We start from the raw sequence: 22,336 nt of genomic DNA, 5'->3' as shown, positions 1-22,336 counted from the left end.
GGGACTAGCCTGAAATCTAGTGAGAAAAAGAGTAAATGATAACACAAAGGCACACAATAATAAAGGTCTGAATGGTCCCAGCGAGATTTGAAATCTAGACCCCTGAATTACGGGATGCCGCCACAAATAACAGGAGGACGGCACCACTGCATGCTTCCACTTAGACCACTGCTTGCACATGGGAACTTTCATTCAAGATAATACCCTGTGTGCAGACGACAAATAATTCTCGAAGCTGTGGAGCGCCCAGGCCGGTCGCAATGGCTACTCTGCCTCAGACATGCAAGGGCCAGCTGAGAATTTCGCTATCTTGCACCAGTAGGAGGACTGCAATGCAGTTGCAGCCTCCCAACCAAACCAAAGGAAGTAACTCTGACATGTAGCAGAGAAGGACCTGGACATGCGAAGAGCGGACTGACACTGAAAAGAAGCGTTGGTTGATTGTAAAAACAGAACTACAATACAATAACAACGTGGAGGTAAGGAAAAAATGGTTGTATAACCCACAGTATCCCCGAGAGGTAATTATCTTTCTGACAGGCAGAGGAAAAGAAGACCTCTCGGGTGGCGTTAAGGCAGTTATGGGGAGTACTGGCTCTTGACTGGCGGAGGTTTAGAGCAAGCCTCCCTGGAATTTGTAGTTTTCTTTGTCACTACTCCTTGTTGGAAATTGTGTGAATGTTCTTCATTAATGGGGCTCCTGAATGTTGCTGGTGTTGGAATACGAAAAGTTAATGCATAATCCTCCCCTGCTGTCTTGGCATAGAACAGACATTAAAGGAAACAAAACACCAGAAGAGTCTTTGTAAAAAGAATTGGGAATGTTACAAATGATGCCAGTATCGGGAGCTGTGGTTGGTACCTCCTTAGTACTTGGGCGCCTTGCCGTACTTAAAGATAGAGACACACTGTGAAGCAACAGCTATGATTGCATTGGATTGGTGAGTGGTTGTGCGATACCCTCTCAGAACTGGAGCATAGAACCACTTGGCATTCCACTTTGTTGAAATATTATTGTGCAAAAATTCAGCAACCCTACTAAAATAGCATATTGCCTCAGAACAAAATATAAATGAACACGTTACGTTATGTTAGTTATATTTCTAAAGAGCTGCGGTTACCCGAAGGTGTCCTGGTGCCAGCTACTACCATCTGAGCGCAGATTGTTATGGGTCCCCGTAGCAAGATTTGAGGAAGAGATCAGTGTAGCTTTGATCTAGGAGCTTGAACTAGGTTAAAAGAAAAAAAAAAGCAGCACATAGGACATGGCAGAAGCCAAAAAGGCAAGCAATGGTGAAGTAAGTGAATTACAGGGGGCAGAACCTCCACTCGGCAGCAAATAGAATGGAGGAGAGCCAATGTAATCTCCAAAAACCACAGGAAAAAACATGAGAAACTGTTTTAGTTCACAGCAATGTTTTTCTCAAACAAAAGAAAAAATCTGGATCCCCTCTGGGCTGAGAATCTGTCCTGACAATTCATGGTACCCTGCATTCAATTACATCTTGTATTGATGGGAGTGCTGCAAAAGTTCCTTGGATGCAGATGTAGGGCTGCTGGAATGAATAATAAATTGCCTACATCAAATCCTTGGAATCCAAAGAGAGTAAAGTTATTTATACAGAGACTTTCCTTCCCCGCTGAGGATATTTCTGAAACTGATCACACCTAGCATTGCTGCTCAAAGCCAGCAGAGCATTGTGGACACAACCATCTCCCTTTCTGATCCTCCCTGTTTCTGTAATGTGGTGCGATTAATAAAATGCGAGACCAAAGAGAGCTGCTTGAAGGTTGCTATCAAACTGGGGATCGACGTGGAAGAGTTTTACCAAAACAACCAAACTGTGGGTTATATATGAATTTATGGCTTTTTGGCAAGCACTGTGCAATCAGTCTTAAACTACAGACAGCTAACTTAAGACTGTTTACTCCACAGTGCTTCTCATCTCCTATCTTTCAGTCATTCAAAAAAGAAATGAAACCGAATTATCACCCATCTAACAAGTCATCAGTATTCCGTTGTTTGGAATCTCATTGACCTAGTCACAGTGTGTTTCTGCTGAAGTCTCACTTAAGGTGCTTGAGAGTTCTTCCTGCTGGTAATCACATTCACGGTTTGTCAGCTGAACGCAAGCTTAAGAAATAGCAAATATAGAAAGATGTGAGGTGGCTGAAGCATTACCTCATGTCAAGCGGGCCAGCCAGGTCCCAGCACCCTTATGATTTTTAGCAAGGTGTCTAGAATAGAGTTCTAGGTTTTCCACTGTAATGTTTTCCTGCATGGTGATAGGACTCTGGTTGTGGCCACAAACCCAAGTACATCCTTATAAAACACATCTACATTATGTGATTTCTAAGATGGTGACTTGGTTGCCTTAAGCTCAGCGTGCCTATGTGAAGTGTAATTATTTGAGTGCTTTTGATCTACTTTCTTCATTAATACCCAAATGATATTTAGTCTGCTCAGTCCTCAAGCAAGTTGGTTTATCTCAGCAGGCCTGCTTTGGTGCATGCATCCTAGGCATGGGACAAAAAAGTTGCTTGTTTCAGCTATCCATATTTAAATTCGTTTTTTTGTTTGAGACCTTATAAGTGTAGCAGGACACATCTATTTCAACCTGTTCAGGTACATTACAATGTGAGAGTCGGCACACCAGCGTCATGTACACCCAAAAAGTTTGCACCTTAGATGTTGTTTTTTGAAATTTCAGCAGCTCATCAATTTGAGTTCTTCGTGTGACTGAACGGATGTTTGGCATGTTGGCAAATTTAAATGTTCGTAGCATGTGTTGGCTGCAGATACACATGCTATGCACACTCCTGCCACCTTGTTTTGGAACCGGACTCTTTAATTTGTTTTTCTTGAGGACTTCTTTTATGGTAGACGTCATGTATTATATCTCCTCCTCCTTGAAGCAATAGCATGTTAACAGCTCCTTTGTTAGATTATTTTTTCCTCCATCAGGCTAGGACTGTCTGCGTCAGAGCTCTGTAGCGTTTGAGGCTCATGTGGCCTAAGATTGCCTAACAACTACAACATATCGAGAATCCACAACTAAAACCTATACATGGTTCCAGCAACTATTGGTACAGTGTAGGAGTCAATTGGACGGAGCCAACTTCAACACCATCGCCCTCCACAATCCTGTTGAGAATGTTTATGTCCGGGTAATGAGGCTAAAAAGGAGAGTCTTTTTAGAAAGCTCCTTCGGTACGGGCAAAATATGCCTACTCAGTTAACCCACAATGTCTGCAACGTGTGTCTGTCGCCGGAGCACAAAGAACAGGACTGCGCCACATGCAATTTATTAAAAAATAAAAAGACTGAGAAGCAGGTGGAATCGTAGACTGACTCATAATATGGAGATGGCAGGGAAGGTGGAGTTCTCCCCAGAAGAAGCACCAGCTTCACACCAGCGAGGGTGATATAGATGCCAATGTCACAGCCGGAAAGGGGTACATCATCGCCAGCCCTCACTATGTTGCCTACGATGAGTCCGGTGGGGGAGAGGAGTGCAGATCAAGGACAGTATGCACCAGATTCCACTGCCAGGGTCAGAATCCAGAATGATGACGACACCAAGGACCGCGAGTACAATTGACAGCCTCCCTCCCCCGTTTAAAGAAGATCCTACATAAATCTCCCACTCAATGCCGATACAAGATGAGAATGTTCTCGATCTGGCATCAAGGCCTAAAGAGAAGCATGGAGCCATCTACCTCGGCACATACATTGGCACCAACAAAACACCCATGTCATGCTTCGGAGCTGACCAAACATTCGGGGCCAAATTGGAGATCGATGTCTACCCTACATGAAATTAAAACACTCCTTGACTCCGACAAAGACAAAAGACCATGGCCACTCTTCTGACTCACAGGGAAATGCACAACGCAGTCCAGACCCTTGGGTTGACTATGATGTGTTCCTTCCTGGCACCAACATAGAACCGCCTATCCCAGCTAAAGCATCTCCACCTGATACCTTGTTGTAGCATAGTGTGATACTGAGGGAAGCAAAATATCACAAATTGCCAATGCAGACTACAGAGGAGGAAATGGATATCCTGGTAGATACAGTTTCCAGAATGGAACACACAGTTCAGTATCTACCAATGATAGGTTCTATGCTGAAATGATTGTGAGAAAGTGCCATCTTTCTTGCATGGTATGCCCCCACTTTTTGCTGAATTGCTGAATGTACTTTGACTGAGTGTGCCCTGGACTCCTGCCAGTCAGGTGCCCAGGGCCTATGTTCCTTCCCTAAAACACAAAGCCCAAATTAGCAAACCGTGGTCACATGTCAGCTTCTGGTAAATGGTACCCTAGGTACCCAGGGCCTTGTGACCAGGGAAGGCCTCTAAGGGCTGTAGCACTCATTGTGCCACCCTTAGGGGCCCTGTACCCTTACACACACACACACTGCCCTTGCAGGCTGGGTGTCTGGGTGCAAGACAAAACAAGGAGTCGACATGGCACACATCCCTGTGTGGCATGCCCACCACCTACAGTGCCATGGCATACATCAGCCACCCCTCTAGCTGGGTGCCCTATGCCAATGGTGTGGGCACAGGAGCAGGAGCCATGTGCCTCTACAGTGCCCAGGTCCATTCCTGGGCACAGTAAGTGCAGAGCTGCCATTTAAGAGTATATGGTGCTGGGAGCTCGTCAAACACGAACTCCACAGCACCATAATGGCAACACTGAAGACTGAGAAGTTTGGTATCAAACTTCTCAGCACATTAAACCCGCACTGATGCCAGTGTGTGATTTAATGTACCAAGCACCGCAGAGGGCATCTTAGAGATGCCCCCTAAAACCTAACCTTCAGTCCACATCTGCTCTGAGGCTGCCTAGGCTGCCACACAGCAGACATGTTGCTGGACCCCTGGGTAGGATAGCCCCTGTTCTCCTGGGCCTGCAACAATGCACATCCTGGGCGAGGTGCTACATCTCCTCCCCAGGATGGGCAGGGGGAAGCTTCAAATGCATGCCGCCTCTGTGAGCTTCCCCAGGCCACTGCAACCCCCCACTCTGGCGGGAAGATTGGCCGGAAACCCCAAATAAGGACAGGGGATGTGCCAGCCTGCCAACCCCACCCCTCGGCTGGGGGAGGCGAGGTGAAGCACATCCCCGGGCTCTCGCCATCTTGAAGATGGGAAGCCCTGCCCAATCAGGATTAGGCTACTGCCCCCTCCCACAGGAGAGAGGCAGGATAGGGGGTGTACCCACCCCAGGATAGGGACCCATTGGTCCTTGCCCTTCACCTACCTGTAACGCCCCTAAATCAAGTATTTAGGGGCACCCAGACTCCAGATTCTGAAATCCGAAGTAGAGCTAGAAGAAAGAAGACCTGCCCTGCAGCTACTAAAAAGAGGAAGACACCATCTGCTTTGGGCCCAGCCCTACCGGCCTGTCGACCCTCGAACCTGCTCCTGCTCCAACCCGGCATCTCTTGTGGCCAGCAACCTCACAAACCCCAGAGGACCTGGCTACCTTTTGGCTCTAAGCCCCTGGGACTCCCATGAGTAGAGGCTCTACTCAAAACCTACCTCTAATCCCTGGCAGCAGCCCGGAACCGCGAACCCAGCACACTCTGCACCAGCCAAGCCTGGCCAGTGCCGGAGTGAACAAAGACCACGAGGACGAACCCACGGTGACTGTGACCCAGAGTCCGGCACCCAAGGACCTCCCTCGACACTCCTGAAGAAGCCTGCAGCCTCAGAACAAGGTGCCCCCCCTACCGCGATCAACAGAGGGTAAGATTTCCCGACACCAAAAGGCACCCCTGCACGCGGCGCCCCGCGGCCCCCTGTGCCCAATCCCGGGGTACCTACCTATCCTCCAACTACCCAACTTAACTCTTGAAGTGGTGGTGGCACCTGAAGAATCCTCGTCTCCGAGCTTGCAGTCTTTTTCTAAACCGGAGATTTCCCATTGAAATCATTTGAGCGCCCGAAGGCTCAAAAGCACCCTACACCCAGCTGCCCGAGTGGCCCTGGCAGTGCAACCTCTACACCTACCCACTTCCCCACTTGCCCTGAGTAAGTGACCTGGAGCCCAGCTCCCACAGCTGCGTGGCTTGCCAGTCAGCAGCCACCAACCAAGGCCCCCCTATCCCTCATAGGATAACATTGGGCCTAACTCTCTCTGCACCCGGCCGCCCTAGAGTTGCTGAGGGTGAACCAACTGTACCTACATGACCCTGGGGGACCCCTGAGTCTATGCCCAGAACCTCAACTCCGCCAGTCGAGTACTTACCCTTAAACCGATAACTCTATTTTCCTCATAGGGTAACATTGACTGGCTTTTTCCTGAAATTTCTTCTAAGTGTGGACTTTTCAAATCTTAAAATATTCACCAAAAATCAGCCGAGTAACGAAAACTAAATTACTCACCTGCTCTTAGGTGTGCTCCCAGTGCTGGATCTTGGTGCCCAGCACTGACTCTGAAAAATACTCACGACTGTACTTACCCGTAACCCAATTTTCTTCCATAGGAAATCATTGACTGTTTTTCTGTGAAATTTCTTCTAAGTGTTGATTTTTGCAATCTTTAAATATTCTTCAAAAATCGTATAATATCTGAAAACGTAATTACTTACCTGTTTTGGATAAAGGTCCCAGTACTGAGTCTAGGTACCCAGTACTGGATTACAAAAGTAACGAGAACATACTATACCTGCAACTTGAATTTTCTGCCATAGGGAATCATTGACTGTTTCCTTATGAAATATTTTCTAAGTGTCAACTTTTAAAATAGCTAAATATTGTTTCAAAATCATCACAGTAATTAAGTCGACTTTCATCACTTGATTCTAAGTACTGACCCAGTACTGAATCTAGGATCCAGTCCTGGAATTCCAAAAGTAATCCTAAAAGTAATCTGTGGCAATTAACATGAACCTTTCCCTTTTTAGACAATATTTTGCTATTTTAAAAGTTGACACTTGACCAACTATCAAACATATGTGAAAAAATAATATTTTTAAATGCATTCCTATTTCCTTTAAGGGAAATGTGGCTATATTAAATAAAAAAAGGTTTCTTTATTTAAATGCAATCACAGACATGGTGGTCTGCTGACTCGGGCAGGCCACCATCCCTGTGCCTCCAATCATAGTGAGTCGTAATTTGCAGCCTGCATCGTTAATATTAATTCGGTAGGTCGGATTACAGGTTGTCATTTTGTGAACCACCGAATCTTGTAATTCAACAGTCGTGCTCTGCTTCTGCGGTACTGTTTGTGTGACGGCGCAGGGCCATGTGCTGCTTTACATGAATGCGTCGTAAGTTTGCAGTGTCTCATGTTTGCCCCCTTCCTTTCAGTGAGGAGCCACGCATGTGAGGTGGATCAGAACGGCAAGCCCGGCGGCTGCTCGGACATCTGCCTGCTCGGCAACAGCCACAAGACCCGCACGTGCCGCTGCCGCTCGGGGTTCAGCCTGGGCAGCGACGGGAAGTCCTGCAAGAGTGAGTGCCTTCTTTCTGGAACTTTCGGCTCCTTGCTTCAGGTGCAGCGCTGGCGCGCACAGTGACTCCTGGGCTGTGTGCTTCCTTCCCGCGCTCCCTCGCAGCTCCCTGAAAAGCATTTGTGTTCGTAGAGTTTTGCGTCCTTACAGGCACCGTTCGCCCGGTGTGCACCTTTCATGTTGCTCTGGTGGCTCAGTGAGCTAGTGCATCTGCTGCAGGGGTCACAGGCGTCCATTGTTCTGGTAAGATTGGCGCCATTCAGTTGGGTAAGAATAAACATCTGTTCAGAATACGGACTTGTGCTGCACACGTAACTTTTTATTTATTTTAGTTGAGGTTATACCAGAGTAGGCTTTCGGAGCTGTATAGTGGTTATATCTTTGAAAACATTTGTTTACATTATTTAGTCATGCAAACAAAGCTTATGGGAGTTGTGGATAGGAAAACATTAAGGGTAGTATTGCCATCTGAACAAGTAAGTGGGTGTTTTGTATATTTCCAAACAGACTGGAGTCTATACATTGTTCCTAACCAAATCCTACAAATCTCTTCTGTGGAACGTTCTGAAAACCTGAAGTGAATGCAATTCAGGGATTAATTTACCTAAAACGTTTTCTTTGTTCAATCTGCTGCTTAACGTCCTTCGGTTCTGCATATTAAATTAGCAGTCTCTTAGTTTTTTTTTGCACATATTCTCCTATCTGGAGAGGCAATAGGTAGGCCCCACGGTTAATATTCTCCGTCAAGAGATGGTCTTCAAAGTTTGTCATCAAAGTCTTTTCCGGATGGCACCTAAACTGCAGAAACACTCAGTGTTTTCATTTTGAATTTTCGCCTTCTCAATATGTAGAAGTTTGTCCACTTTAAAAAAAAAAAATTAGGATTCAAAAAAACGCTTATACTGCTTTTCTAATGTTGGTAGAGCTTACTGTCGCTCATTGAGCTCAACTCCAGAGAAGCTCTTCTTTCTCGTTTTTTTGTTATGCCCTATCAGAAACAGAACAGTACCTTAAACACCTCCTGTTTTCTACAACATTTTGCTATTTTCCCATTTATTTGTTTAAAAACTTTTATTAGCTGAACCTTTTTGAGGTATGAGAAGTATTTTTTTTTTTGTCTTCCCCTCTCTCGAGCATAGACTCCTTCCACGAGTATTTCTTGTCGTATTTTGGCAAGATGTCACATGTAGATGGGCATTACAGATGCTTATACTGGTAAAACTGGACCATTGCAGACATTGTTTAAAGATGGACCCATTGTCATTAGGGTGAAGCACCTGGAACTTTTTTCTGCACCGTTCTCTTAATCCCATACCAGTAAATCATCGCCTCAAAATAGATCCTTCACGTTTGAAACCAGTTTTTAGAGGAGGTTTCCTTCCTGAAAGATGTAGAAAAAGGACACTATTGATGCCTCTGTCGCCTCGAGTATGCCGTCCGTGCACACCGCTTCATTAGTGCTACACAGACTTCCATCCAATGCTGCTCTTCCACCAGAATTCTTTTGACACTTCACCGTCCTCCTCAATGCCACCAACGCTAGTGCCACAAGGTGCTTAAAAGGCCTTCGACCAGCTGGCGCAGAGAGAGGACTTTGGGCTCTCAGTGCTGAAAGTTTGTGGCAAACAGTTTAATTCTGATAAATGTATACACAAGAGGTGCTTTTCCTGTTCAATTTACAGTTTTATTAGGGACAATTCATCTAAATCTACTGTTGCTAAGAAAAAAACTTCACATCCTGCATTCATAATTTCTCATCATTTTGATCACTTTCAGAAAATAGCCAAGAGCACGTTACATCAACATCATTTAGCATGCTTGACAAGAATTGGGTTCAGCTGTGCTCCAAACTTATAGCGGTGAATCCTCATTAAAAGTGAAAATACACCAAAGTGAGCAATTGTGCATGGGCAAATAGGAATCCCAATGGTTAGAGAAAAAAAAAGAATTGTGATAAAAAAATCTTAATTTGGAATACCAGTCCTTAAGTAAGAGTTCATGTGGTGTTTTGGTTTTTAACAGTTATTTAGTGTCCCATTTCAAAAGTCCAATGGCTAAGGTGTGGCCAGTATTAGGCCAAGGTTTTTTTTCCTACTCATTTACATATAGCATTGGAAAACGTCTTTGTGTATCTTTTTTAGCCCAATGTCCCCGTTCCACTTGCAGTCGATACATTTCAGTCTCCAACCCTTGTGAGGTATACTCCAGACAGAGGCTGGTGTGGGTACTCTATGATTCTGGTATGAGGACTTCATCTCCATGAGAGAGTGCTTGCTGTTATGAATGGATGCATGGGATCATCTTAAAGGCGTTTTAATGCCCTCAACATGACCCAGTTCATCCATTCACACCACAGGATATTTTTGAAATAAGGACTGTTCCAAAATAAGATTTTGTAATTTTAATTCTCGTTTATAACCATTGGTATCCCCGTTTGACTATGCACAATTGCTCACTTTGGTATATTTTGATGGTGGATCACCACTTCTCGTTGGGAGCACATCTAAACTCAACTCTTGCAAAACCTACTAAATGATGTTGATGTGAAATGTGCTCTTGCTTGTTTTCACAATATGCAAAAAATGAAAGGATGAATGCAGAATGTGAATTATTTTCGAGTGTGTTAGATGTAGATGTAGTATACCCCAGTGAGCTGTAAATTGTGCAGGAGAGGCACATCTTTTGTATACCACTATCATAATCAACCTGCTCACCACTCTTTCAGCATTGACAATCCAAAGTCCTCTCTCGTCGCCAGCTTGTCAAAAGCTTCATACATACCTTGTGACACTAGTGTTGGTGGCTCCAAAGATGGCGGTAAATTGGGAAAAAAAAGACGATACGATACAATCTCCTTTAAAAACACACGTCCTTAATTCAAAGAATTCACATTGTTTTTTTTTCTTTTACAGTTATTCAGTGCCCCACATCTAATGTCGAGTGGTCGTGGTGTGAACAGGATTAAGCCAAGGGCACTCTTTTGAGAATCCTGTCTTTAAAACATTGATACTTCTGGTATAATAGGATCTTTATGTATGTCCTTCTTGAAGGCTAGAGAGTGTATTCTTAGATTTTACTTGCAGAAGGGTAGTTTATTTCTAAACAGGTAATTAGAGCTTCTGCATGTGTGGTAGACCGATTTCCTCTTAAATATCACATGATGTGTTTATCTGCATTACTAGTAAAGATTGTCTGGTCTTAGACCCAACAAAGCCCGAGCCAACATCAATAGCTTCCCTTTTGCAGGGACAGCTTTGAACTGTTCCTTGAGAAAGAGACACAAAATATAAAATTTGTTTGAAACTGTATAGTTAGTGATCGTGAAACAAAGAAAATCTCCTGCCTTCAATTCCTTGCATGACTGTGGTGCCAGATTGTTCCAGTGGGTTACACACTTCGAAGGCTGATTGTGGCTTTACACAGGTACAAGATTTGCTGTCGCTACAGCCCGTGACCAAATCTGCAAATCGCTGCCATTAGGGTTCTTCTTCCATCAAACTTGGATGGAAGGTAAGGTACAAATGTTGTTTTTTTGAGCAGGAAATGATTACTACTCATTCGTTGCTGCTTGGGCTTGTGGCTCTCAGTCAGTCTTCAGTGTAATCAAATATTTTCAGACATCCCCATGCCTATGGCATGCTCTATGCAATCACCTTACTATACTGCAGGAGGAACCCAAGCTCTGCTTTTGAAGAACACAATAGAGCAGATTCCCTATCAAGATCAAGTAAAATACATGTACTCAAGGCATTTTCTGGTAAACAAGAAAATAATGGATTATGAGAAGAGACCATTTCTAGACCTGATTTCTCTCTACAAGTTCATGTCAAAAGAAAACTGTTACGTTGGTCACCTTGCAAGTGATAGACCGGTTTCTCTATCAAGCATATTTCACGATTACTGTAGCCCTCCAAGGCACCTGTGAGCTCAACTATTCGATGTAGAAAGTGGATTTCCTAATATTGAGTGGTGTCAAGTATTCACCCCAATCAGCTGGGACACTTACCCACTTTCTTTCTTAGCCTTCAGGATCTTTATACTTAAGCTGTGAAGGCAGTTCTGTGGTCCTATAGGTTTGAGACAGTTTAGAGAGCTATTATTTTCCTTTCCCTAATGCAGCTCAGAGAGAGCAGTCAATCAGCCGTCCATCTCAAAATCGATTGCTGTGTGCATGAAATTGTGTTATCAAAACCGGATTCCTCCAGAATGTCGAAGTAACCTTTCAACGAGTTGTGGTGCAACATCTTTTTTGATTTGTTTATCTGCAACATCAACTTTCAATTCCCACCTCCCCTGTGGTTTGACGTACTAAAAAGGGTATATTTGTTCTTAACATGTTTGTATAGCCACAACTATGAACCACTCCTAAGCATTGAAGTACTAAAACATAAATACTTTGACAATGTGGTTAGAGTGGAGGAAAAATGGATGACAGCTTAAATAAGGGTAAAGGAAAACATGAGGTTATACTGCAAAGTTTTCCTCATTGAAGGAATAACTTTGTACCATCTCTCATTAGTTCTCCCATTAAATTATTTCATATGCAGATAATTTGACTGATCTGCATACTTTGGGACAAAAACACATACCTCTTGGATTCTGGATGTTTCAGCACATGATCGTACAAATGTACAGAATTCATCAGTCTGACCTTTTATCCTGGGTGGCATGTTGATAGGCAGGCCCTGCACATCATAAGGTTTGTGGGCAGATTCCGTTAATTCTTCACAATTGGCCTAAAGAAAACTCCTTGCTTCTCTCCAAAATATTTGCCTCAGGGCAGAAAAACAGACCAGCAGATTAATGAATGCCCCCGCTGCAGAAATGGGTACACACATATGAAGTGGACAAGCCTAAGCAGGAGATTCTGCCTGTCCTCTACAAAATGTTGAAAAAATAAATTGCTGCCATTCACTCAAGCAGTAGTAACCGAGAATTACGAAGCTATAATGCTTACTTCCTCCCTTAGCAAAGTCTTACATACGCCCATTTTGGGAGCAATCTTCCACCTTTTAAATGTGCTAAATAAATCCTGTTTCTTCCATCCAATCAAAAGAGCATGTCAGTTGTGCGAAAGGGACCGATCGGCCACATACCTGGAAGCTAGAACCTCTTCGGAAATGAAAAAGATGCCAGGATTGCTAAACCTTCCAACACAAACAGATGCTTTAAACAGTGAATTTAGAAAGGAGAGGCTGTTTGAGAAGCAGCCAGCGCGATGCGGCAGATGGGCTGTGGGGGTGACTTCAGTCACAGAATGTCTCCATTGCTTTATTTAGATGTCACCCCCCTCCTTTTATGTATCTGTATCTTACAGTCCTGCTTTCTGTCATCCACTCTTCTGATTTGTGTACCCCGCCTCTCCAGTAGAGATGTGAGCACACAAGTCTGTCAAATTGACACCAAAAGATATAGTGACCTATCCAAGATCACACTGCTTCACTCCAGCATGTCAAGCATAATGTATCCTGATTGCAAATTCCAGTTTTTGCATTGCCTGTTTATACAGGCATTTAGTCTCCGAAGTGTTTCTGGGTTTAACAGAGAAGAGGATCTGAGCCAAAGCCCAATGAAGTAATTTGCCAGGAACATAGTGTGATTGAGGGTGTGATGCCTTGGTTCGAACTGTGGGGTTCTGCAGGTCTGCAGTGTCTCTTCAGAAACTCTGTAATTTTGGACACAACTGCATCTCCTTCTCTCCATTAAATCAGTACAGTGGCAGATCAAGTTCTGAAAAGCTAGTTTTTGCCAGTGCAGTATGTATAGATGAGCAACATTTCACTTGAGTTTCTTGTCCCTTTGCTTCCAGCAGAAGGAAATGCCACAGAAGAAGTTGCTTTTCTTTTTCAGTGGTTTACAGCATCTCTAAAGGATACTTAGATTCTGTGGCAGGAGCTGTACAAGCTTCCATCAAAATTATTGCTCAATTCCTTATTCTTAAAACCTGCCTGGTTTTTCTCACAATCCTGATTCCAATTTGGGCAGCACTTTCCCTAAAATTTCCAAGCAGACAGTGACAGTCACAGATTCCTTCTGTATTGTTTCGGCATTGAGTGGCTAGTCATCCTGTAAAGGGCCTTCATCAGTACCACACTTTATTTTAAAAAAGTTACCAAGCTTGCTTTGCCGTCATTTGCTCAGCATTGTGGGAAAATGTCTTTGAAATGGATATTGTTGTTTCAGGTCTTGCTGTGAATTAGGCAGGATTTTGAAGATGTCCAGGTTAGAAGCGTCTTTTATTAGTATCAAATCCACACTGTAACCTAGCTAAAGAACTTAAAATTATTTTTGGTTGGCAGTGTGCGCTAAACATAACCATTCTTTCACTTTTTATTTGAGAATACTCATTCATTGTTTGTATCTTCTTGTTACAGAGCCAGAGCATGAACTGTTCCTAGTTTATGGCAAGGGTCGACCAGGCATCATACGTGGGATGGACATGGGTGCCAGAGTTCCAGATGAGTATATGATTCCTATTGAGAACCTAATGAACCCCCGGGCTCTCGACTTCCATGCAGAGTACAGTTTTATCTACTTTGCGGACACCACAAGTTACTTGATCGGACGGCAGAAGATAGATGGCACAGACCGGGAAACGATCCTCAAGGACGGTGAGTATATGACTGTGCATGTACCAGGGAAATGTTGTATAATGGTAATACCAGTAAATGTCTAGCTCTATAGAGAGAATATATTGTTGCTGCCACTGCCACATACAGGCCGCACAGCCCTGGGATTTGGCTCTGCTGACATCACTCATTACCCACACTGCATCAGACACCTCCTCAAGATGGCCTTCCTCAGATGCACTTCCTACATTGTGTTTTTATAACCTTTTAAAACTCAAAAGGACAGCCGTACCGGATAACTTGTAATATATATTTTTTATTGTGTAAGAGGAGGAGGAGGGGCCTGGTGAGGGGAAAGGGCCGCAAGCTCATTTATCTACGATTAGTTGGTGAGGGCCTATGAAGAGGCGACGATGCCTTGTGCCATCACTGGCCAAGAGTCACATGTAGACCACCTCACCCAAACAAAAAAGAAAACACAAACATCTGAGGCTTCTGCCTATGTCCTAGCGAGAATTAAAAATCCCCAATGGACTGTGGCTGTGCTGAGCCTCCCTACATGAGCTGGAAACCCACTCTCTTTATCGGTTTCCAGCTCACTTTAACTACCACCTAGTCATGTTGGTTCCCCACCAGGTGACCATGTGAGAGCAGTCAATATATGGTGTGACACACAGGACCAAGTTATTTGGCAGATATGGAGACAGACATTTTGGAAAACCTTAAGCAGTTAATTCTAAATGAGTGCTCTCTCAACAGTGATACACCTGTGGTCTGATAATTATTTTAAGAAGCTTTGGCCGAGACAGTTTGTCTACTGAAGTCAGAGTTGTGTTTTTTGTTCAGTGTTAGTGTCCTCAGATTGTTATTTTCTTCTTTCATCGTTGCCTTTTTGCTCATACCTTCCTCGCTGGCTACCACCATGCACTGTCCATGAAATGAAACATTGTTTGGTATTTTCAGATTTATTTTTTGTAGGACACTCTAACAGCCATGGATTCTTTGCACTGAACTGATATAGTGCGTATGGAAAAAAAACGGGGTGCTACGCAGTCAGAATAGTCAGGTTTTCTTTTTTCCCTAATTCCTGATGGTTGCAGAAAAATCAAAGCTAGGCATTATTAGATTTAAATGGAATTTGTGTAACACCTCTCTTGATAGTTCACGGTTCTCTGATTTCACATGCCTACCATGCATGTGTGCTGTTTGGAAGTCCTTGAATTTCCCGCAGACCATAGGGTTTCCTAGTTTTAGTAAAATCTAAACTCTGTTGTGTTTTGTAAATTGTGCAAATGTCTTTACCAATGTACAAGAAAAACTGATACCATCATTTGTAGCCTTTAGATTCATGTTCTAAAAGCTACCACCGTTGTATGATGTATGAGAAATTCTTGCTCCTCAAGGTGTTATCTTTGTTTATCACACCAGTATGGAAAACATTGCCCAATAACTTCGCATTATTCACCATGATAAAGCACATCTTTTGAACATACATTCATTTTTGTTAAACAGATACACTGGTTCATCCATTCAAACTCTTGAGAGTATATTTAAGTAGTAGCAATAGTACTAGAATCATATTACAGGTTATAATGCATGTCATTATTAAACAGTATGCAATCAAACTCTGGGTTGAGGATTCTTTGCTCATGTTTTTGATCAACTTAGAGAAGCGATTTCCATCAGTTATCTGAAAGCTTAGACTAATGTTCCACACCGTCTTAAGAGGCAGACATTGAGAAGCAAATTGTGCCTAAAATGTTATTTATTCTAACAGCAACAGCTAAGTTACCCCAGGATGCACAATAGTAACCTTAATAAAACTGACATTACATATCTTTTTCTAATTAAAACATAGTCAGTATTGCCAATTTACAAGTACCCCTTCAATGAAGCTGCCACAACGGCACAAAGAAGTGGGGACTGAGGTACACCACTGTTACATGGCTAAATAAATGTGGAGGGTAGATTCTTCATTCTTTTCATTTGAGTAAATAATATAAATCTGCTTGATTCAGATACTTAGGTTGCTATTGTTGAATCTGTATGTTGTATTGCTTTAATTGCTTTTTCAGACCTTTGTTCTAAAGAAACAAATCTAGTGAAAGTGAATGTATATAAAGTATCAGGTTGGCCAAACCCATTCGAGAGATGGGTACCAGCATTTTAGGTTGTACCTGCAGGACAATGAATGTAGGAGGAGAATTGAATGTACCTCTGAACATCATTCTTTGATGAATAGAAATAGATATGAGCACTTAATGCCATTGTGAAATCCATGGGCCTAAATGTATTAAAGTGTTTCCTTTGGTAGCGAAAGATTACACATGCAAAATGCTGCTTCCAATTGTCCAAAGACAATAGCAAACATACATTTTTCAAGCAGAAGAAAAGGAAATAGGATCTTGGTATCACACAGTACACATCTAGAAAATCAGACTGAGGAACTGTCATAGTATCTTGAACTGTAGTACAGTTAGGAGAGGATTTCTGCATGGTTTGCTTATTCATCAAGGTCATTGTATGTGGAAAATTAGTATTTTAATCTGCAGTATAAAGTGAAAAACAAAACTTTGAGAAGTACTTTAAAAAGAGACTTAAAATGTTGAAAAAGATACAGAGGCCAAAAATGTTGAGATATCTCTAACACTAGTTAGAAAAAAACGCATGAAAAGAATAATAGACAACTCACGAGGTAAAGCTGCTCTCTTCAGAAAGAAGCAAAAGGGATTGGAACTCTTCCTTAAGAGGAAGGACAACACACTGCATCAGTGGGGAAAAAAAATAAGGTTTACACATTTTCTAGTTTGAAGTTTTTGGGTCATTGTTTAGTGTAAAAGAAAATTGTTTATGTTCTATAGTAGATGTACTATGTCCACATACTGATATCTGCGTGACAGACTTGTAGTTACCATCCTAAAAGTGTTCCTTCGAGTCATCCAAGATCAGTATCTGGATGGTACTTGTGTGGTTCTGAAATAGCATGCCCCATTCCAGAATTATACTAATCTGAGGGCAAACATATCCCGAAAACACTTTGTGAAAGGGGGGGGGGGGGACCCATTTTCATACAGCAGTCAAGTGGCCCACTTTGCTACTTTTGAGCACCAGTTTTTCAAGAATGACTGCTGGAAAGAGAGTACTCCACAGTCTGCCCCTACCAGTTCAGTCGGTCTTTCCAGTAAGATAGGATGGTCAGTAGTGTCAGGCATATGAGAATAAGCAGGGCCATGAGCTGCCTTTGTCCAGGTTTGCCTTGAATGTAACGTAGACTTGGTGTCCTCCTGTAGAATGGGCCAATACTTGACTTGTGAGGGTGAACAGGCTATCTCGATGTAAATGCACTAGTAATTGTGAAGGAACTATATTCTCAGTGAATTCGCTCATAGAAGTGGAAGCAAGTCCTGCATTCGAGTGATAATTGCAAGCCATTATTTATTATTTGATTTTAATCAGAGGTATTGTCACTGTGCCTTGAGGGAAGATGCTATTTTGCGGGGGGGGGGGGGGGGGGGGAGGAATTTGATATATCAGTTTGCTTCTTTTCAATTACTTTAGAGAGCTGCATGAGAGCAGTTTAAGAGACCAATTAGGGAAGTATGGGGCCTGGCGCCCATTTGTTTAGTTGCCTACCCCAGCTGTCGAGAGCTTAGTTTTAAGTTGTTGGGAACTGCTAAATTTGATGTCCTTTTTTGAAATGTGTGAGATTTGCTTCTGCCCTTAGGCGTGGATTCAGTGCATTCCATAGCTCGTGGGCCTGGACTACCACGGATCATCCTCCATGTTGCAATTGTTTGAAAGTTTGAGATTTGCCACTGTCAAGTGTAGAGTTCTTTCAGGGGCATGTCTTTATAGTTGCTTTTATAGGTTTTATAGGCATAACGCCACCTGCACAGTGTGGAGGACTTTAAGCTTGACCTTTTTCGTTTTGAGGCTTTTGCAGCCTGTTGAGTTTCTTTGGCAGCCAAATGAAATGTAAATGATGGCCAGGGCTCTTCTTACAGATAAGCAAAATTAGTCAATGGACTAATTGATGTCCTTGACTACACTGTTGACTTTGGGGACGAAGGGTAATTTTTAAATTACTTCCTTTCTGTGTGGTGCCTCGTGGCACACTTAACCAGGAAGACCATTTGAAAGGCGTTCTGTTTTACAGAGCAAGTGTATCTCAGATCTTGTTCCATTCAATTAAAGAATGCTGAAGTCTGTCATCAACAAGAAATGTTTTTGGTAAAGAGGACAGCATCAAGACCTGGTCCTGGATTGTAGGGCTAATATGTAGCTTTTACTTTTCATTGACATCCTAACAGGTGTGAAGGTGAATAATGGAATCGATTTGTGTGTGGTGTAGAAACAGGCACACGTATTTAGCCCAAAATGCAGTTTAGCTATTGGCAACACATGGTGGCTTATTATAAATACTCTATCCCTAAAGTTTTCACCGTTATCCTGCGTAGCAGGAGACAATAGTTAGGGTGGGGAATGAGCAGCGCATAAATTGACTAAATAAGGACTCTAGGTTTATACTTAAAGCTGAGTTTATTGTATTGACCCAGTAAGCTGTTATTGTATTCTCAATCTCTTTGTGATATGGTTTTAGGTATGCACTTGTGGGCATAAGCGACCTCTGTCACCCCCGAATTGATTCCCTGGTGAGCTCAAGCACCGAAAAGTTGTCCATCAGTTTTGTGGGAAGGGATGTGAACAATAGCACCCTATCTGTAGGAATTGAGAAGCATTCTAAATGATGTTTGTTCCATGGGTTGTGCATGCTGGATTAGGCATCTGTCGAATCCATAGGGGTTAAAATTGCAACCCCTTGTAACCATTTGCGGTCGGTCCATTGGGGCTTTTGCTCCACACTTAGTGTCTATCAGGCTGAACAAAGGTCAGCCTGACAGACACTGTTCATTTCAGGTCAGGCAACTAGGAGCCAGACATGCTCTAAATGCGCAGGCACCTGGCTGCCTGAGCTGAGGAAGTCATATCTCCTGTGGGCGTGACGTCCTCCGCTCAGCAAAGGTCCCTTAGGCCCTCCCCTAAACTCTAAAGCGCCCAGAGTTGAGTGTCAATCAGTGACACTTCATCACAGAGTGAGGTGGGGTCAGCAGTCTCACTGACTCTATCCCACTCTGTGATGACGTTGGGACTGCTGCTTTCCCTCATTGTCTGGCAGCAGTCCCAAGCCTCCTGGAACCTCTGAGGCAAAGCTGGCTGCAGGTGAGTGTGTGTTTTTCTTTTAAATTAATGTTTGGTGTGTGCTTGTACGTATGAATGTTTGGTAAAGAGTGTTGTGAATGGATGTGTTTGTGTGCACGTGTGTGAATGCTTGGCTGTGAATATTATGTGTATGTGTGCGTGTGTCCCGTCCGCCCCTCCCTCCAAAACTTACCAGCCGCCTCTGCTTGTAACACTTAGATGACCCCCATGCCACTTGGTGTGGTTTTGTAAATTATTTGTAGGGTAATTAACACCAGCATTTTGGACTCTGTCACCAGTCCATCCCAACTCTGCATTTGGTGACATGGAGCTACACGATTGGTGCCAACCCTGCGCCTTAACATCAGCTCTTCTTTTTACACAACCTTCAATGCATAAATGGAGCTCTGCTCTGGCCAATTCTGTTATTTACTGAAGTCCTTTCAACTAACATTTTGGCAGTGTGATGTCACTCCTGAAGACAGTGGGCTTCAAACCATGTTGCATGTGCTGGAAACTGATGCAGGTTATTCCATGCGCAACATCTGCCTTTGGTGCCTGCGGCAGCAAACCTGATTTTAAGTTCTGTGACAAATGTTCCCTAATGCATTGCATGAAAGAAAGAAAAAGAAAAGCAAAGTTCAAGATTATGGCCCTCACACAAGTTCTGCTGGCCTTCGAACACGAAGATTAGATGATAGCCCTGAACTTGCATGAGGTGTATTTTCATGTACCAGTCATGCAGTCACAAAGGAAGTACCTCTATTTTTTGGTGGATTAGACCATTTAGTTCACTGTCCTGCCTTACAGCATTACATCAACCCCATAGGTCTTCAAGAAGGTCATAGCCGGGGTTGTGGCCCATCGTTGCCAGACAAGGGTTCCATCACCTCAATGATTGGCTATTAAAAGTAGGCATGCCTCAGCTTGTTGTGGGCCACCTGCAGAAATCAGTGTTGTTGTCAAGATTTGTCTCTCTGACTAGGTGTTTTGTGACCTCTACTAGTGGATGACAGACTATAATCTGACTTGCAGCCGACTGTTTTCCTTTCCGCCACCCCCTAAGTCATGGTGATAATTGGTGCATTGTTTCATGGTTAGGTCACCCAGATGATGTGGTGGTTAGAGACTTCCGGCGCCATCACATAAATCTACTGGAGATGTAGGCCATTCACCTGTCTCTCAAAGCTGTTCTGTCTTTCATCAAGGGAATATCAATCCACGAATTGTGGAACAACAGGACTTCCATATAGGACTGCAACAGGCGGGGCAGCGTGGGATCATGGGCCCTCTGGAGGCATTAAGTTTGAGTTACCGGCTCGCACATCACAAGATCTCTCTGATGATTGGTTATTTAGCAGATTATTCAAAATCTGAGCAGGTGAACTCTGCATGCGCCATCCTGCTGACTACAAGTGGTGTCTACACCCCAAGATAGTAGTGGGCTTCTTTTCTCAATGAGAAATGCCCTTGGTGGACCGTTTGCCACCTCCCAAAACACTTAGTGCCCAGTGTGCTTTCAAGTTTCCCTCTCAGGGGTCTTTAATAAAGGCATTCTGGGTTCCCGCGGGGCTTTGGCTTTCAGTACGCGTTTCTACCTGTTCCTCAGATCTTGCGGTTCCTGAACAAAGTTAGGCAAGACTGAGCACTGTTCAGTCTATTAAGCCTGGACTAGGCTATGAGGGTCTGGTACTTCTAACTCTTGACTCTGAGCACATGTCCTCCACAGTGGCTGCCTCTACGAGAGGGTCTACTGTCCCAGCAGCAGAGCAGGGTGTTCTACCAAAACCTACACAATCTACAGCTGTATGCCTGGAGACTGAAGCAGAACCAACTAAAAGCCTGTCGGAAACAGTGGCTGCTATGTTTTCTGGTCTTTCCAAGCTGAGGGCCAGGTTAAAAAATAGCCTCCTTTTTCTCTGCCAGGCTTCATAACCACGACCATAATTGGTGGAAGGGAAGCAGAATCCAGTAAATGGAATATGGATCTAAACAAGGTTGTATCCTATCACCTTTGGACTGACCAGACTACAAGCCCTGTCTGAAAAGCTTTCTTATCCTTCAGGCAAATTGTCATTTTCCCCAAATTTAACACCACCACCACAATTACTTCTAAATAATGGTGCATTAGAGAAAGTATAAGCAAAAATGGGGGGAGATGGAGGTAGACGTTGGGTTCATCCTCCAGACTGTGTATAGTTATTAACGAATCTGTAAATGACAGATCTAAGAACCTAACCAAAGGGAAGGGCTTCCGCTAAATGTGCGAAAAAACGCCCCGAATCTAAAAAGAGAAAATGATTTTCTTGAGTCCCCTCACACACCAAGGGTTGCCCCTAGGTGACATGCTTCATCATTGGAGCCATCCCAGACAGCTACTGTCTGGGGCGTGCTGCAACTTGCAGAACTACGTAAGAGCACTTTTTGTGAAAAATGTGTAGAGCAGTGTTGGGGGGAGTGGTGATGGTGATGCTAAAAATACCTAGCTAGTGAGTGATTAATTTATTCCTGCTCCTAGTTGGTATGGATAAAAAGGGGTTAATAGTAGGGAGGAAGTGTAACTGTTGTGTATACTATCCGTAGTATTTTGTCGACATGTTTCGAGGTGTCCCCTAAACCTCTTCTTCAGGACCACATGGGGACCAGCCCCATGTGTACCACTCCGTGAGAAAAAAAATCCTATACTAAAGAAATAATATAATAATGAACAGGTGCACACCTGATGTGCTGAGCACCAAAATTAAATACATACAATTGATAACAGACTGGTAGTATTTCTGTTTTTGCAACGCTGTGCCTCATGGACTGCCAGGGTGGAGGGGCTTGTAGTGACCTTGGCTCAGCACTCCTCCGTCAATGACACCTACTCGTACCCGGGCAGACCGCATATTCTCAGAGCTGTCATTTACAGATTTGTTAATTAGCATTAGAGAAAGTACTCAGCGGAGTGTAAATGAAATGTTTGCAAATGAAGATGCAATCCATAGCACAAGTGTCTTCTATGAACATAGTACATGCAGTTGTAGGCAACAGACAGTTACTATAAACTTCTGAATGATCTGCTGTGCGATACAATTTGTATGTCACAGTTCAAAGA

General features: G+C 43.4%; 1 protein-coding gene across 2 annotated transcripts in view; it reads left to right on the top strand.

The window, feature by feature from the left end:
• Positions 1 to 22,336, top strand: part of LRP1 (LDL receptor related protein 1) — a 1,298,976-nt gene that overhangs the window by 298,050 nt on the left and 978,590 nt on the right. For both annotated transcript variants that reach the window (XM_085654639.1, XM_085654638.1), the window contains exons 10-11: positions 7,329 to 7,472; positions 13,846 to 14,082. In XM_085654639.1, coding sequence (XP_085510765.1) covers positions 7,329 to 7,472; positions 13,846 to 14,082 — 381 coding nt within the window. The remainder of the gene's footprint in view (positions 1 to 7,328; positions 7,473 to 13,845; positions 14,083 to 22,336) is intronic.

The sequence above is a fragment of the Triturus cristatus genome, chromosome 4_1 (assembly GCF_964204655.1).
Source record: "Triturus cristatus chromosome 4_1, aTriCri1.1, whole genome shotgun sequence".
NCBI classification, from domain to species: domain Eukaryota; kingdom Metazoa; phylum Chordata; class Amphibia; order Caudata; family Salamandridae; genus Triturus; species Triturus cristatus.
The sequence above is the reverse complement of the archived record's forward strand: the minus strand, read 5'-3'. Positions and strand labels throughout refer to the sequence as shown.